This window comes from Dasypus novemcinctus, chromosome 6, assembly GCF_030445035.2.
Source record: "Dasypus novemcinctus isolate mDasNov1 chromosome 6, mDasNov1.1.hap2, whole genome shotgun sequence".
Classification (NCBI taxonomy): domain Eukaryota; kingdom Metazoa; phylum Chordata; class Mammalia; order Cingulata; family Dasypodidae; genus Dasypus; species Dasypus novemcinctus.
Window position 1 is genome coordinate 34,894,635 of NC_080678.1, and position 18,217 is coordinate 34,912,851.

General features: G+C 40.0%; 1 protein-coding gene across 2 annotated transcripts in view; it reads left to right on the top strand.

The window, feature by feature from the left end:
- ABCC2 (ATP binding cassette subfamily C member 2) overlaps positions 1 to 18,217 on the top strand; it is a 107,232-nt gene that overhangs the window by 76,259 nt on the left and 12,756 nt on the right. For both annotated transcript variants that reach the window (XM_004459198.5, XM_058298502.2), the window contains one exon: positions 17,048 to 17,203. In XM_004459198.5, coding sequence (XP_004459255.1) covers positions 17,048 to 17,203 — 156 coding nt within the window. The remainder of the gene's footprint in view (positions 1 to 17,047; positions 17,204 to 18,217) is intronic.

The window sequence follows — 18,217 nt, forward strand, 5'->3', positions numbered from 1 at the left end:
TTTCCCACTCCATTGCCACCTTTTCTCTGAGGTCCTTGGATTGGTTGTGTCCGTTGCACCTCTATGTCAAGAGGAGGCTCAGATTCCACATGGTTACTGGATGCAATCCTCCTGCTTTCAGTTGTAGGCACTCTAGGCTCCATGGTGTGGTGGTTGCCCTTCTTCAACTCCATCTTAGCTGAGTGAGGTGAGTCCAATAATTCAGATTGTAGGAGCTGGAGTCTGTTGAGGCTCAGGGCCTGGCTACCATATTGTCAGTAAAAAGATTCAATCCCCTAAATATATCTTAAACCCCAATACCAACTACAATTCCAGTAAAGTAGCATGATAGTCTTATGAAAAGAGATCCCCTCTGGGTCCAGTTTCATCACGCAGAAACACCAGCTCCATAGAAGGGCCATCTGACATGGCAGTGAACCCTATCTGCCAAGACCGTAGAACCCGTGGGTCCCTTTAGCCCTCAAAGGAACCAATACCTGGGGATTGTATCTACTTTATCTGTCTCTTAGACTCTGCTCAGTTGTGCATAAGGGAAATCCTTCTGACAGCCTCCAGACTCTTTTTTTTTTTTTTAGAGACTCATAGGCATATAAACTCATTTCTCCTTTCTATTTCCCCCTTACATTAGATCAAACAGCTAAATAAATCTTTTAGTGTGCTGTTGGATTCAGTCTGCTAGATTGTGCTAAGGATTTTTGCATCTATTTACATAAGTGATATTGGTCTGTAATTTTCTTTCCTTCTGTAATTTTTTTCTGGCTTTGGTATGAGGGTGAGGGTGACCTTGTAGAATAAATTATGAAGTATTTCCCCCTCAAAAAAAATTTTTAAAGATTTTATTTATTTCTCCTCCCCCTCACTGTTTGCACTTGCTGTTTGCTCTCTGAGTCTGTTCATTGTGTGCTGTCTGTGTTCATCTTCTTTTTTTTTTTTTTTTTTGGAAGCACTGGGAACTGAACCTGGGACCTCCAATGTGGATGGGAGGCACCCAATCACTTTAGCCACCTCTGCTCCCTGCTTGTTGTGTCTCTTCTTGTGTCTCCTCATTGCATCAGCTCACTGTCTTGCTCATCTTCTTTAGGAGGCAGCAGGAACCAAATCCGGGACCTCCCATGTGGTAGGCAGGTGCCAACTACTTAAGCCACATCTGTTTCCCCCCTCTCTTCAATTTTTTTGGGAAGAATTTGAACAGAATTTGTGTCAGTTCTTCTTGGAATGTTTGGTAAAATCCCCCTGTGAAGCCATCTAGTCCTGGGTTTTTATTTATTGGGAGGTGTTTGATGACTGATTGAATCTCTTACTAATTATTGGTTTGTTGAGATCTTCTGTTTCTTCTTGTGTCAGTGGAGGTAGTTTGTGTGTTTCTAGGAATTTGTCCATTTCATCTAGGTTATCTAATTTGTTGGTATACAATTGTTTATAGTATCCTCTTATATGCCTTTTTATTTCAGTGAGCCCAATAATAAAGTTCTCTTTTTCATTTTTGATTTTAGTTAATTTTTGTCTTCTCTCCTTTTCTTCATTAGCTAGCCTAAGATTTGTCAATTTCATTAGTTTTTTTAAAGAACCAACTTATGATTTTGTTGATTATCAATTTTTTAAAAATTCTATTTCATTTATCTCTGCTCTAATCTTCATTATTTCCTTCCTTCTGCTTGCTTTGGGTTTAGTTTGTTCTGCTTTGTCTAGTTCTTCTAGTTTTGAGATTAGGTCTCTGATTTGAAAGCTTTCTTCTTTTTCAATGAAAGCATTGAGAGCTATATATTTCCCTCTCAGCACTGCCTTAGATGCATTCCATACATTTTGGTTCATTTATTTTCATTTTCATTTGCCTCAAGATATTTCTTAATTTCCCTTATGATCCCCCTTTAACCCATTAGTTGTTTAAGAGTACATTGTTTAATTTCCACATATTTATGAATTTTCCATTTGTTCTTCTGTGATTGATTTGTAGCTTTGTACCATTGTGGGGGGAGAAGAAACATTGTCTAATTTCAGTATTTTTAAATTATTGAGACTTGTTTTGTGACCTAAAATACGGTCTCTCTTGGAGAATGATCTATGTGCACTCAAGAAGAACTTGTATTCTATTGTTGTTGTGTGAAGTGTTTCATATATGTCTGTTAGATCTAGTTGGTTTAGAGTATCATCCAAGTCTTCTATTTCCCTATTGATCTACATGTACTATCCGTTATTGAAAATGTACTGAAAGTGCATTAAAATCTCCTACTGTTAATACAGAAATGTTTATTTCTTCCATCTTAATACATTTTGGGGCTCTACTATTAGGTACATATATGTATATATAATTGTAATAATTGTTACATCTTCTTGTTGAATTGAACCCTTTGTCAATATAGAATTACCATATAGTATAGCTTTTTTGGTTACTACTTATATGGTATTTTTTTTCCATCCTTTCACTTTCAACCAACTTATGTCTTTGAATTTAAGGTTTGAATTTAAGGTGAGTCTCTTGTAAACAGCATATAGATGAGTCATGCTTTTTTATCCATTCTACCAATCTCTGCCTTTTGACTGGAGAGTTGAATGCATTTACATTTAAAGTCACTACTGATAATGCAGGACTTTCTTCTGCCATTCTGCTATTTGGTCTCCGTAAGTCTTACACATTTTTTTGTCCCTCAGTTCTTATATTAATATCTACTTTCATATTTATTTGATTTTTTCATGTTGTATCAAAAAATCAAATAAATATGAGTCCCTTCTCATTTATATCTGAATATATTTTTCATATATTTTCGTTGTGTTAACATGGGGTTAAAAAATTTTAAGTAGTTTTTAAATTATTTTTAATTGTCTTTTTTAAAAGATACATAAATCACAAAAAATGTTACATTAAAAAAAATAGAGGTTCCCATATACCCCACACCCCACTCCACTCCTCCCACATCAACAACCTCTTTCATCAGTGTGGCACATTCATTGCATTTGGTGAATACATTTTGAAGCACTGCTGCACCACATTGATTATAGTTTACATTGTAGTTTACACTCTTCCTCAGTACACTCAGTGGTTTATGGCAGGATATATAATGTCCAGCACCTGTCCCTGCAATATCATTTAGGACACATCCAAGTCCTGAAAATGCCCCCACATCACACCTCATCTTCCCTCTCCCTGCCCTGTCTCCACATCAATGATACAATTTCTTCCATTGCTAGAGTCACAATAGTTCTATAGTAGAATACCATTAAGTCCACTCTAATCCATATTTTATTCCTCCATCCTGTAGACCCTGGGATGGTGATGTCCACTACACCTCTAAATCAAGAGGGAGTTTAGGTCCCACATGGTGATGGATGCAATTTTCCTGCCTACAGTTGTAGGCACTCCCAGTTCCCTGGTGTGGTGGTTAACCATCTTCATCTCCCTGTTAGCTGACCTGGGTAAGACCAACAAACTGGAGAGTAGGAATTGCAACTCTTCTGAGGCTCAGGGCCCAGCTGGCACATGGCCAGTCCAAAGATTCAAGTATTCTGAGTATACACGAACCCCAGAGTCAACCACAGGTTCAGTAAAAGTGACAGTAGAGGCATGTGTAGAAAGGTCACATCTGAGTCCACCTCCATCACACTCAGGAGCACAAATTCCAAAGTAGAGCCCACTGTCAAGGCACTGAACTCCAGAGCCATCTTCCATGACCACAGAACCTGTGTGTCTCTGTAGCCCTCAGGAGCACCAGTACCTGCGGTTGTATCTACTTTGGCTGTCTCTAGGATTCTGCTGAGACATGTATAAGCACAACCCCTCTGATGACCTCCCAACTCATTTTGAAGTCTCTTAGCCATATAAACTCATTTGTCTTTACTATTTCCCCCTTTTATTAAAGGTCTTTTTCTAGTTGCATCGCGAACTGGTGATTGGTAGTAATCCCTTGGCACCAGGGAAGCTCATCCCTGAGAGTCATGTCCCATGCTGGGGGAAAGGTAATGCATTTACATGCTGAGTTTGGCTTAGAGAGTGGCCACATTTGAGCAATATGGAGGCTCTCAAGAGGTAACCGTTGGCACCCTGCAGCTCTAGGCCTAGTTGAAATTTCAGGCACACAGGCTCATAAGTATAGTCATCAGTATCAAGGGCTCATCTTTGGACCACCCTTCTTCACTGGTCTTTGCCCTTGCACTTGGGGGATTGTTGCTGTTCCATTGGGAATGTGACAGCTCCCCTGGCTAGGAACTCAGCACTTCCTCAGTTGTCATTTGTAACTCTAACTACTATGACAATATCCAACGAATATCCAAACATTTTTATATACCCTATATACCTGCCCTGGAGAACTCCCTCCAAACCATATATCCCCCACCAATAACACCCCACACCAGTGTTCCTCCCCTGAATATGGGGTTGAAATTTAACATCCTAAATATATAACAATTGTTTTAGCTTGCTAGGCTGCCAAAATGCAGATTCTGTGAACTAGGTCAGCTTTATAAGTGGGAATTTATTAACTTACAAGCTTACAATTTTGAAGCTGAGAAAAATGTCCAAATCAAGGCATCATCAGGCAATGCTTTCTCCCCAAAGACTGGCTGCCAGTGATTCTGGACTCCTCTGTCATATGGCAAGGCATATGGTGGCATCTGCTGCTCTCTCCCTTTTCTTCTGGATTTTGTTGCTTTCAGCTTCTTATTTCCATGGCATGCTCTCTCTTCATCTGAATTTCAACCTCTTAGAGAGGACTCCAGTAAGAGGACCCTGAATGAGGTGGGTCACATCTTAAGTTAATATCCTACTCACCAGGGAAGAAGATGTGGCTCAAGTGATTGAGCTGCTGCCTACCATATGGGAGGTCCCAAGTTTGGTTCCCAGTGCCTCCTAAAGAAGACAAGCTGATGCGTTGGGATGGCACAGCAAGCTGATGTGACAAGATGACACAACAAGAGACACAAGGAGGAAAAACATAACGAGAGACACAACAAAGCAGGGAGTGGGGGTGACTCAAGTGATTAGACACCTCCCTCCAACATGTGAGGTCCCAGGTTCAGTTCCTGATGCCTCCTAAAAAAGGAAGGTGAGCACACAATGGACATACCAAATGCAAACAATATTTGCATTTATTTTATTTATTTATTAAATAAATAAAATAAATTTATTTACATTTATTTTATTTATTTATTAAGTAAATAAAATAAATCATAAAAAGAAATATCCTCCTTACCAAAAATCCTACTTACAATGGGTCCACACCCACAGGAGTGGATTAACTTTAAGAGCAAATTTTTCTGAAGTCCATACAGCTTCAAACCATCACAACAATCATATTTGATTTGATACTAACTTGACTTCAATAGCATACACATACACCGTTCCTATACCCATCCCCACCTTTTTTTCACTTGTTACAAATTATGTCTTTGTACTTTAAATGTACCAGCCATAGATTTATCATTACCTTTATGCATTCACATATTGCACCTATAGGAAGTGAGAAATAGAATTACATACAAAAAAACACAACACAATTATACTCGTATTTTCTACTACCCAAATGGGTACTTTTACCAGAGATCTTCATTCTTTATGACACTTTGAACTACTTTCTAGTGTCCTATCCTTTCAATCTGAAGAAATCCCTTTAAGATTGCTTGTAGGGAAGCTCTAGTGGTGATAAACTCCCTTAGCTTTTGTTTATCTGGGAATGTCTTAATCTCCCTCATTTTTAAAAGAAAGTCTTCCTGGCTATAAAATTCTTGGTTAGAAAATGTTTTCTTTCAGCACTTTAAATATTTCAACTGCCCTTTGGCCTCCATGGTTTCTCATGAGAAATGGACACTTAATCTAATTGGGACTCTCTTGTACATTGCACATTTCTTTTCTCTTGTAGTTTCCAGAAGTCTTTCTCCTTATCCTTTGCTATTGATAGTTTGATTATTAAGTGAAAAAGGGATTTTTTTTTTCCTTCAGGTTTATCCTGTTTAGTGTTCTCTGGGCTCTTTGGAGCTACATCTTCATGTATTCTGCTAAGTTTGGGAAGTTTTCAGTCATTATTACTTTCAATATTCCTTCTGTCACTTTCTTCTCCTTCTGGGACTTCCATAAATGCATATATTAGTATGCTTGATGGTATCCCAAAGGTTTCTTAGATTATTCTCTTTTTATAGTTCTTTTTTCTTTCTCCTCCTCAGCCTGACTCATTTCAATTGTCTGGTCTTTGAGTTCACTAATTCTTTCTTCTTCCAGCTCCAATTTGCTGTTGAAACCTTTCTGAGAATTTTTCATTTCAGTTATTGTGGTCTTCAACTCCAGTAGGTCTGTTGGTTAATTTTTAAAATTTGATATCTCTTTACTGATATTCTCATGTTGTTCATTCATTCTTTTCCTGATATCCTTTAGTTTTTCTCTGTATTTTCTTTCATCTCCTTAAGCATATTGAAGATCATTGTTTTTTAAGTCTTTGTCTAGTATGTACACAGTCTGGTGTTTGTTTTTTTTAAGATTTATTTTATTTCTATTTTATTTCTCTCCCTTCTCCCCCCCCCCCCCCCCCCCCCGTTGTCTGCTCTCTGTGTCCATTTGCTGTGTGTTCTTCTGGGTTTGCTTGCATTCTGAGCAGCACCAGGAATCTGTGTTTCTTTTTGTTGCATCATCTTGCTTCATCAGCTCTCCATGTGTGCAGCACCACTCCTGGGAGGGATGTGCTTTTTTTCATGTTGGGTAGCTCAATGCAGGGTGCACTCCTTGTGTGTGGGGCTCCCCTACATGGGGGACACCCCTGTGTGGCATGGCACTTCTTGTGTGCAGCAGCGTTGTGAATAAACCAGCTCACCACATGGGCCAGGAGGCCCTGGGTTTGAACGCTGGATCTCCCATATGGCAGGCAGGCACTCCATCAGTTGAGCCATGTCTGCTTCCCCACAGTCTGGTCCTCTGCACTGATATTCTCTAGATTTTTATCCTCTTCCTTTAGATGGGCTTTCATTTCTTGTTTCTTTGTTTGCCTTGTAATTTTTGGTTGCACACTGTACATTTTAATATTTTTAAGTGTTAACTCTGGGTTTTATTTCCTGAGATATCTGTTCCTTGAGTTTGTACTAGCTGGTGATATGACTGAGATTTTCTTGAGTGTCAGGAGCTAACAAAACCAAGCAAACTTAAACAAAAAAGACCTTTTACTGTATTTGCAAATTGGCTTTGCATTGGCTGGTGCTCTCCATCAGAGTTCAGCTCTCCTATCAAGATGGTCAGCTCAAATGGAGTGGAGAAAGTGGCCATGGTGGCTGCTGGGGGTAGGGAATGGGAGGAAGAGATGAGATGTGGAGGCGTTTTGGGGACTTGGAGTTGTCCTGGGTGGCACTGCAGGGACAATTACCGGACATTGTAGGTCCTCCCATGGCCTACTAGATGGAACGTGGGAGAGTGTGGGCTATGATGTGGACCATTGACCATGAGTGCAGTGATGCTCAGAGATGTATTCACCAAATGCAATGGATGTGTCATGATGATAGAGGAGAATGTTGCTGTGGGGGAAGTAGTGGGGTGAGGGGGGGTGGGGGTTATATGGAGACCTCATATTTTTTGAATGTAATATTTAAAAAATGAATAAAGAAAAAAAAAGGTTGGCTTAAAAAAAAAAAAAAAAGATAGTCAACTCAAGGCAAGTGCAGAGTGCAGCGTCCTCCTTTTCTTTTCTGGACCTGTGTCTTGTCCTGGATTTGTACTTGCTAGTGGACTGAGGAGTTCCTCTGTTTAAAGCAATTTGAATGGCCCTTCTGCTACCCAGGAAACAGATCCTCTACCTCTCCTGGGTAGGATTTAAAACAGGTAAGCCTTTGCCTGAGGTCATCTGCCTCAATTGTTTCTTTTTTTCTTTTTATCTTGTATTAAAACTTGGAGTGGCTATATTAATATCTGACAAAGTAAATTTTTTTTCTATTAAATGTACTGGATATTTATACAATTTTTAAAAATCATACAATATGTTACACAATATATTTGGTTCATAGTAACACAGTCATACAGTATTCGTCCTTTTCTGTCTGGCTTGCTTCACTCAACACAATATCCTCCAGGTTCTTCCATGTTGTCATATGCTTTATGACTTCATTTCTTCTTACAGCTGCATAATATTCCATTGTGTGAATAGACCACAGTTTGTATATCCATTCATCTGTTGATGGACACCTGAGTTGTTTCCAATTTTTGGCAATTGTGAATAACACTTCAATGAACACAGCTGTGCAGATGTCTATTTGTGTCACTGCTCTCAGTTCTTCTGGGTATATACTCAACAGTGGTATTGCAGGGTCACATGGCAAGTCTGTATTCAACTTCTTTAGGAATTGCCAAACACCTCCACAGTGGCTGTACCATTCTGCACTCCCAAGAACAGTGAATCAGTGCTCCTATCTCTTTACATCCTCTCCAACACTTGTAGTTCTCTGTCTTTTTAATAGTGGCCATTCTGATGGGTGTGAAATGTTATCTCATTGTTTTGATTTGCATTTCCTTAATCATTAGTGATGTTGAGCAAGTTTTCATGTTGCCATTTGTATTTCTTCTTTGGACAAAAGTTATTCAAGTCTTTTGTCTTGAAAGAGAAGGGACTCTTTTTGAATCGTTTGTCTTTTAATTGTTGAGTTGTAACATTTTATTATATATCCTGCATATTAAACCCTTATTGGACATGTGATTTTCAAATGTTTTCTCCCATTGAGTTGGCTGCCTTTTCACTCTTTTGAAAAGCTCTGTGAGGTGCAAAAGTGTTTAAATTTGAGGAGGGTCATTTTTTCTTTTGTTGCACATATAAGGCCCAAGAAACCACCTCCTACAAGGTCTTGATGATGTTTCCCTACATTTTTTTTCCCAGTATTTTTATGGAACTGGCTTTTATATTTAGGTCTTTGATCCATTTAGAGTTGGTTCTTGTTTAGGGAGTGAGATAAGGATCCTCTTTCATTCTTTTGACTATCCAGTTCCCCCAGCACCATTTGTTGAACAGACTGTTTTGTCCCGTTAACATGGACTTGGTAGGTTTGTCAAAAGTCAGTTGACTGTATAGGTTAGGGTTTACTTCTGGACTCTCAATTCTATTCCACTGATCGATGCATTTTTCTTTATGCAAGTACCATGCTGTTTTGACTGCTGTAGCTTTGTAATATATTTCAAGGTCAGGCAGTGAAATTCCTCCCACATTGCTCTTCTTTTTTAGAATGCTTTTGGCTATTCGGTTGAACTTTCCCTCCCAAATGAATCTGGTAATTGCCATTACTAATTCTGTACAGTAGGCTTTTGGAATTTTGATTGGTATTGCATTGAATCTCTAAATCAGTTTGGGTAGGATTGACAGCTTCACAATATTTCCTCTTCCAATCCATAAACACATTGATTTCTTTTAGCACTGTTTTGTAGTTTTCTGTGTATAGATCCTGTATTTCTTTGGTTAAATTAATTCCTAGGTATTTGAGTCTTTTTGTATTGTCAATGGCATTTCCCCCTGATTTCTTCCTCAGATAGTTCAGTACTAGTGTACAAAAACATTGCTGATTTTTGTGTGTTGATCTTTTTTCCTGTCACTTTGCTGAACTCATTTATTAGCTCAAGTGACTTTGTCATGGATACTTCAGAATTTTCTAAATACAGGATCATCTCATCTATAAACAGAGTTTTACTTCCTCTTTTCCTATTTGGATGCCTTTAATATATTTTTCTTGTCTAATTACCCTAGCTAGAACTTCTAGTACAATATTGAATAACAATGGTGACAGCGGGCATCCTTGTCTTGCTCCCGATCTTAGAGGGAAAGCTCTCAAACTTTCACCATTGAATATGATGTTGGCTGTGGGTTTTTCATATGTGCCTTTTATCATATTGAGGAATTTTCCTTCTATTCCTATCTTTTGAAGTGTTTTTATTTAAAAAATTCTGAGTTTTGTCAAATGTCTTTTCTGCATTGATTGAGATTATCATGTAGGTTTTTTCCTTTTTCGTTAATGTGGTGTATTATGTTGATTGATTTTCTTATGTTGAACCAGCCCTGCATACCAGGAATAAATTCCACTTGATCATGATGTATAAGTCTTTTGATATGCTGTTGGATTCGATTTGCAAATATTTTGTTGAGAATTTTTGCATCTATCTTCATTAGAGAGATTGGTCTGAAATTTTCTTTTCTTGTAGTATGTTTATCTGGCTTTGGTATTAAGGTGATGTTGGCTTCATAAATATGTTGGGTAATTTTTCCTCTTCAAATTTTTGGAAGAGTTAAAACAGGATTGGTATTAATTTTTTTCAAAATGATCAGCAGAATTCACCTGTGAAGCCATCTCGTCCTGGAGTTTTCTTTCTTAGGAGACTTTTTATGATGGATTCAATCTCTTTACATATGATTGGTTTGTTAAGTTCTTGTATTTCTTGTAGCAGCAGTGTAAGTTGTTTGTGCATTTCTAGGAATTTGTCCATTTCATCTAGGTTGTCTAGTTTGTTGGCATATAGTTTCTCATAATATCCTCTTATGATCCTTTTTATTTTTGTGGGGTCATTTGTAACTCCCCCCTCCCCTTTTACTTCTGATTGTATTTATTTGCATCTTCTCTCTCTCTCTCTCTCTTTTTTTTTTTTTTTGGTTAGTCTAGCTAGGGGTTTGTCAATTTTATTGATCTTCCCAAAGAACCAGTTTTTTATTTTGTTGATTTTCTCTATTGTTTTTTGTTCTTAATTTTATTTATTTCTGTGGTAACCTTTATTATTTCTTTCCTTCTGCTTGTTTTGGGATTGATTTGTTGATCCTTTTCTAGTTTCTCTAGTTGTTCAGTTAAATCTTTGAGTTTAGCTCTTTCTTCTCTTTTAATATAGGTGTTTAAGGCTAAAAATTTCCCTCTCAAGTCTGCCTTCACTCTATTCCATAAGTTTTGATAAGTTGTGTTCTTGTTTTCATTTGTCTCAATATATTTACTAGGGAAACGGACTTGGCCCAGTGGTTAGGGTGTCCGTCTACCACATGCGAGGTCCGCGGTTCAAACCCCAGGCCTCCTTGACCCGTGTGGAGCTGGCCCATGCGCAGTGCTGATGCACGCAAGGAGAGCCACGCCATGCAGGGGTGTCCCCCGTGTAGGGGAGCCCCACGCACAAAGAGTGCACCCGTAAGGAGAGCCGCCCAGCGCGAAAGGAAGTGCAGCCTGCCCAGGAATGGCGCCGCACACACTTCCCGTGCCGCTGACGACAACAGAAGCGGACAAAGAAACAAGACACAGCAAAAAGACACAGAGAACAGACAACAGGGGGAGGGGGGGAGTAAATAAATAAATAAATCTTTAAAAAAAAATATATATATATATATTTACTGATTTCACTTGCAATTTCTTCTTTGACCCACTGATTATTTAGAAGTGTGTTGTTTAGCCTCCACATATTTGTGAATTTAATTTTTTCCTGCCTATTTTTTTTTGTCTTTATTTTTTAAATATTACGTTAAAAAAATATGAGGTCCCCATATACCCCCCCCCATGCTACTCCTCCCCCCATAACAACAATCTCCTCCATCATCATGAGACATTCATTGCATTTGGTGAATACATCTCAGAGCACCGCTGCACCTCATGGTAAATGTCCACATCATAGTCCACACTCTACCACGTTCCACCCAGTGGGCCATGGGAGGACATACAGTGTCCGGTAACTGTCCCCACAGCATCACCCAGGACAACTCCAAGTCCCGAAAATGCCTCCACATCTCATCTCTTCCTCTCATTCCCTACCCCCAGCAGCTACCATGGCCACTTTCTCCATACCAATGCCACATTTTCTTCCATTACTAATCACAATAGTTCATGAATAGATTATCAGTAAGTCCACTCTAATCCATACTTTATTCCTCCATCCTGTGAACCTTGGAATGGTTGTGTCCATTCCACATCTCTAACAAGAGGGTTTCTTGCCTATTATTGATTCCATCTTCATTCCATTATGATCAGAGAAGGTGCTTTGTATAATTTTAATCTTTTTATGTATTTTGAGAGCTGCCTTGCTCCCTAACATGTGGTCTATCTTGGAGAAAGATCCATGGCATTTGAGAAAAATGTATAATCCACTGAGATTGGATGCAGCATTCTAACTAGTTCATCATATTAGTCAAGTTCTGTTTCCTTGTTGATCTTCTGTCTAGTTGTCCTATCTAATGATATGAGTGGAATGTTGAAGTTCCCAGCAGTTATTATAGAGATGTCTGTTTCTCCCTCCAGTTTTGCCAGAGTTTCTTTCATGTATTTTGGGGCCCCCTGAGGCCCATAAAATAGATATTTATGACTGATATCTTCCTGGTGGATTGCTCCTTTTATTAATATATCATGTCCTTCTATATATCTTATAACATTTTTGCATTTAAAGTCTGTTTTGTCTGACATTAGTATAGCTAGCCCTGCTCTTTACTGTTTGCATGGAGTTATTGTTTTCCAACCTTTCACTTTGAGCCATTTTGCATCCCTGGGTCTAAGGTGAGTTTCTTGTAAGCAGCATATGGAAGGCTCATGGTTGGGTTGTTGTGTGTTTTTTTAATCCATTCTGTCAGTCTGTATCTTTTGATTGGGGAGTTTAACCCAATCACATTCAATGATATTACCTTAAATGTGTTATTTACTTCCACCATTTTTTTCTTTGGTTTTCATATGTCATATCATAGTTTTGTCTGCCTTTTTATTCTCTTAGTTTTCCCTTCTGATATTCTTTCTTCTATACTCTCCTCCAGGCTGATCTCTCTTGTCTTTTTATTTCAGGTTCTAAGGCTTCATTTAATATTTCCTGCAAAGGTGGATTCATTTTTATGAACTCTCTTAGTTTCTGTTTGCGAATATTTTATACTCACCTTCATATTTGAAGGGTAATTTTGCTGGATAAAGAATTCTCAACTGGAAGTTCTTCACTTTCAGTATCCTAGTTGTATCATACCACTGTCTTCTCACCGCCATGGTTTCTGCTAAGAAATCCAGGCTAAATCTTACTGGGCCTCCCTTGTATGTAATGGTTTGCTTCTCTCTTGCTACTCTGAGAATTTTCTCTTTATCTGTGACATTTGATATTCTGAGTAGTATGTGTCTTGGAGTAGGTCTATTTGGATTTATTCTGATTGGGATATGGTATGCTTCTTGAACATTTAAGTTCATTTCCTTCATGAGAGTTGGGAAATCTATTATTTCTTCAAATACTCTTTTTGCTCCCATTCCCTCTTTTCTCCTTCTGGAACTCCCACGACAGGTATATTGTTATATTTTGTGTTGTCATTCAACTCTCTGAGCCCCTGCTCAATTTTTGTCCATTCTTTGCTCTTTCTGTTTTTTTCTCTCTTCAATTTCAGCTGTTCTGTCTTCAGTATCACTTATTCTTTCTTCTACCATTTCAAGTCTGCTGTTGTATACCTCTACTGGTTTCTTTTTTTTTTTCCAGAAACAATGAATGATTTATTACTCACAGCACTAGAAGTACCAGAATATCATCATTTTTGCACCAGTTCTCTTAGTCCCAATTTCCATAGGGTGATTCAAAGAGTGTGTATATAGTGGTTTGCATCACAGGAGAAGAACCTTGAGTTTAGGGAAACCAAATCTTTTATAATGGGTAATGAGCATGTCTGCCATATGCTTCAAAGGAAAACATTATTTTTATTAAATTATGCAGTAATCATACCTGCTCTTTGCTCCACAGTGAATCACTATCTCTATCTTCCAAGGCTTTTCACTTTACAAACATCCTTGAAATGATTGTCTGGAACAAAGGGTAGAGGGTGCAAAGCTCACAAATGCAAAAGACCAAAAGAGAATTACCTGACCAACAAAATCTATGTTTATTTCAGTCAACATTAACTTCTTATTCTCTGAATTCCCACTTCACATGTATTAAGTGTCCCAGATCTAAACCTTTAGAATTTCATTGTTTATGTATATGGTCTCATATACTCAATCAGGCTCATTGGAATGACAACATAGGAGCAGTTTATATAGAACCTGATTTTAGAACCTAATTCAGGGTTTAAAATGAGATTCTAATACCTCATTTAATTCTTACAACAAAAAAATAATTTTACTAAAATCCATTAAGCTTACAAACATTTAACATTAAACATAATAGAGTGAACTCTAATTATTCTAATGTTTTGGGTTTTTTTTTAATCTCATCTATTGTGTTTTTTATTCCCCATGAGCTCTGTTACTTTTTGGTTCAGGATTTCAAATTCTTCTTTGCACTCCCTTAGTGTCTTCTTGATGTCATTTATCTCTTTAGCCATATTGTCTTTCATCTCATTAATTTGATTTTGGAAATTTGTGTGCATCTTGCTAATTAGTTCTCTCAAATCCTGCATTGCTTCTGGGGCTTTGATCTATTCCTTTTCTTGGGCCATGTCTTCTATTTTCTTAGTATGGCTTGTAATTTTTTTCCTGATGTCTAGCCATCTGATTAGGATGTAGTTTATTCAGATACTCAATTTCTTTCTCTTTTGTAGGGGTTTAGTGGCAGGACGCTGTGTGTTACTGCTATTCTTTGATTCTTGGCTTGACCTGGATTGTTAGGACCGTCCCTGTTAATTGCTCAAAACTGGGCCCTGGACCCAGTAATTGGTTACAGACCTGCTTCCTAGGGCCTTGGGGAGGGAGGCTATAAAGATTGGAAAAAGCCTCTCTTACTTATTTTTAATTTTCTCACATGCACTTCCTTGATTTGCCAGATGGCGGTCTTTGACAGCCCTCTCAGTTCAATGCCTGGTAGGAGTATGTTTTTTACAACACAGACTGGATCAATGTGATAAAGCTTCTTGCCTGGAGCCCAAGAGCCTTATAATTCAAACGTTCTCAGAGACACTTCTCCAGCCTTCTCTGGTAGCCCCCTCCCTTTTCCTGGGTAGGAAATATTTCCACTCACCTCAGAGTCCTCAACAATCAGTTCCGGCTAGTAGAGAAGGAGATTGGGATGGTCATACACCTTTAGCCCCTTGCCAGCTCCCAAGACAAACCATGGTGTGGTCCCACCCAGCCTGCATAGGCTGGTGGCACACAGCAGACCAAATTTGTGGGTCAGAAGCTGAGTTAGCCTTCGACCGTGTCCCTCTGTCTCCCCTTTCCTGGGGTGGTGGATCCCTGGGGCCCCCTTTGTCTATAGCCACAGGACCAGAGGCCTGAGTGTTCTAAAGTGCCTGTGGTGTAAGGGAGAATGCCACCTGCAGCAGCCGCTGGTTTAACTCAGAGTTCTGTCGGCACGATTCCCCTCCTTTGTCCCTCTCTCCTCTGGGTGGTGTCCAGCCTTCACCTGGTGCCCTAAACCCTAGAAGATCTTTTCTCAGGCTGTGTCAGCCTATCCTCTAGCTATTTTTCTGGAGGAGAAGAGGGTCCCGTGTCTTTCTAGTCCACCATCTTCCTGGAAGTCCCTTGATTGTTTCTTACACTACATACTTTCCTTGTCTCAAGAGGTTTTTGCCTAGAGGGTAAGTTCTAGGAGGTGCAGCACGCTGGAGAGGGGTTACCCAAGTCAGTCTCTCCCAGAGGGACCCACAAAAGGGAGCTGCTTCCAAACGGCCCTGGGTTGGGGCTTAAGGAGGGACCAGGAGGGGAACCAGGAGGTTCTTCCACAGATTCCCAAAGCTGGGCCTTCTTGGCTCGGCCCCAGCCAACAGATGCAGCCCTTCAACTGTCCTCTGCAGTTCCGAGGAAGTGTAGCATCTTTAAGTCTCCTCTGTCACCTTTGTCCAGGTCAGGCTGGAGCAATGACTGCCCTCAGAGGCGAGCTGCCCACGGTGCAAAGTGGCAAATCGAAAGCAGAAATTACTGGTCAGCCTACGCACTGCCCTCCCCCCCCCCACCCCCCACCCCCCACCTCCCCTGCCACAGTATTGTGGCAATAGATTTTTATGTCCCTCTCTGGCACCAGCAAGCTGTGCCAGGGGCCAGGCCCCACTGCTGCCTGCTGTGAGTGGGATGGGCAATAGCCACTGTCAACTGCACAGAGAGAGCAATTTACTGTATTTACTATAATTTACCAGCCTCTTCCTCCCCCTTTTCTTGGATGCCGTACAGTCTTCTCCTGAACTCTGGGATTTCAAAATAGTTGTTTCAAACATGTCCTGCCTGTTTAGTAGTTGTTTTGGTGGAGGGACTGATTTCTGCAGCTTCCTACTCCACCATCTTCCCCCCTCCTTCTGACTTTGGGAATGGTAAGTTAGACATAGGCAATATAGATGATTCAGGACTTTCTTGGGAGACTGTGCTATCCTTGAGCCAGTTTGGGACACTCTGGCAATAATTTGGAATCACTTCAGTACCCACATATTATTAGTCCTAGGGTCAATATAATCCTAAAACCCTATGTAATCTAGGCAAAGGCAATGCAAAATGTAAACCAGGATTCCTAAGCATGTTCTCATTCATTCATCCATCTATCCATTTATCCCTCTGATCATTTTGTTCATTTATTCAACGTGACATGAAGGCAATATGGCAGTAAGATCTGTCTGTCACCTCTGAGTTCCTTGGTTAGAATGCTGGCCAGTCAGGGACACAGTCAACCCCACATTCCTCGAAGCTCTATGCTTGGCAGAGGGTAAAACTTATCAGGTGCAGGATGGCTCTTCCGTCAAGGGTAGGTGACCGGGCTGGTTCACAATAGCCTCCAAACAAATATTTCTTGAATACCTGTTAGGTTCTAGGATCTGTGCCAAGTACTCAATAAAATTAGGACTTGTGTAAAATTAAAATAACTAAAGTGGCTTGGAAATGGGAAAGGATTAACTTGTAAGGCTCTATTAGCTTATGGTGATTGTGAATGGTTTAATAAGTTTGACAAATGACATTTCTCAAGAAAAGTAAAAACTTTTGCCAACTCTATTGATAAAGGTGAAAGATCACTGCCTGATATGTTCAGACATATTTAGAAAGATGATGCAATAGCAGAAAATCTACTGGTTACTGGGGTGAACAGTCCAGTCTAGCGCAAATGAATATTATGAAGTGATTGAATAAGGGGGTCACTGGCCTGCAGGAATTGGGACGATGTAAAATGTCTTGGGGATTCATTGGTATACCATCTCTCCTAACTCTGCATTCCTAGGACATCTCCACAGTGGATGACATCCTCCCCGGGTCCTTGCGCAGCTGGCTTCTGTGCTTTCTGGGGATAATCAGCACCCTTATCATGATCTGCATGGCCACCCCAGTCTTCATCCTCGTTGTCATTCCTCTTGCGATCATTTATGTGCTTGTTCAGGTAGGTTTGGAAGTGGCCAGGGTTTCCTTCCTCTCTTCTTGTAAAAGCCCAGGCTTCTCCCTGAGAATCACTGGCATGTCACAAGTCCCTGGCACCTCACCAACATTCTGCCATTCAGCCATATATGGATATATCAAGGAGCCTACAGGCCATTCTCTGAAGCTGGTGTATCAGCACTGATTGTGTGTGCTTCACAGCAAATCTCATTTCACTGCTGACCCCCAGAAGCTCAAGACCTCACAAGTGGGGCAGATTTAAGCCTGGGTCTGAGACTGCTTTGAGGTTGACTCTGGACAATCTTGAAACTCCCTAAGATCCCCACCACAATGGTTAGATCACTGGCCACCTCTAGAAGAGGTGCAATATGGCTGCTTCCTCAGATGGCACTGAAATAGGCTTATCTGCTCGGAAGTGTCGCTCTGTTCGATTCAGCGCAGTTCTAGCCTCACTGGGGTACCTCTGGATTGCTTTAGGTACAAATCCAATGTGTTTTTGAGGGCGCAGTTAGCCTGAGAGCCAAGCCTCAGAGAAAAGCTGGAGCGAGTGGAAGGGGCTTCATGCCCATAATTAAAATTGATGAGGAAACTGTAGAGAGGACTCTTGTGTCACCTGTTGCCTTTGTGATGTGCTGGGCCAGAGGGAAACAATTCAGACCCTGTGGTTGTAGGGGCAGCCTTGTAACCTGTGGTAAAATGGCACCCCCTGCTGTCAAGTCCATCAGGTACATTGTCATCTTGGTAACAACATTCTGACCGTTAATAACAAACCAACAAACAAGAAGCAAGGTATTTGAGGAAATTTTCAGGTATAACACATATGTCCAGCTCTTCCCTGGTTTCAAAAAATCCTCACAAACCCTAATAGCATCACCAGCCCACTCCACTGAACCTCACCTTTCATGCCTTACACCTCAAAGATTCTGCCTGTACTCTCTAGCATACCAGTTTTTAGACCCCCAACATTCCACACACCATTTAGCTTCACATGCCACTACAGCATACCATTTTTTAAATC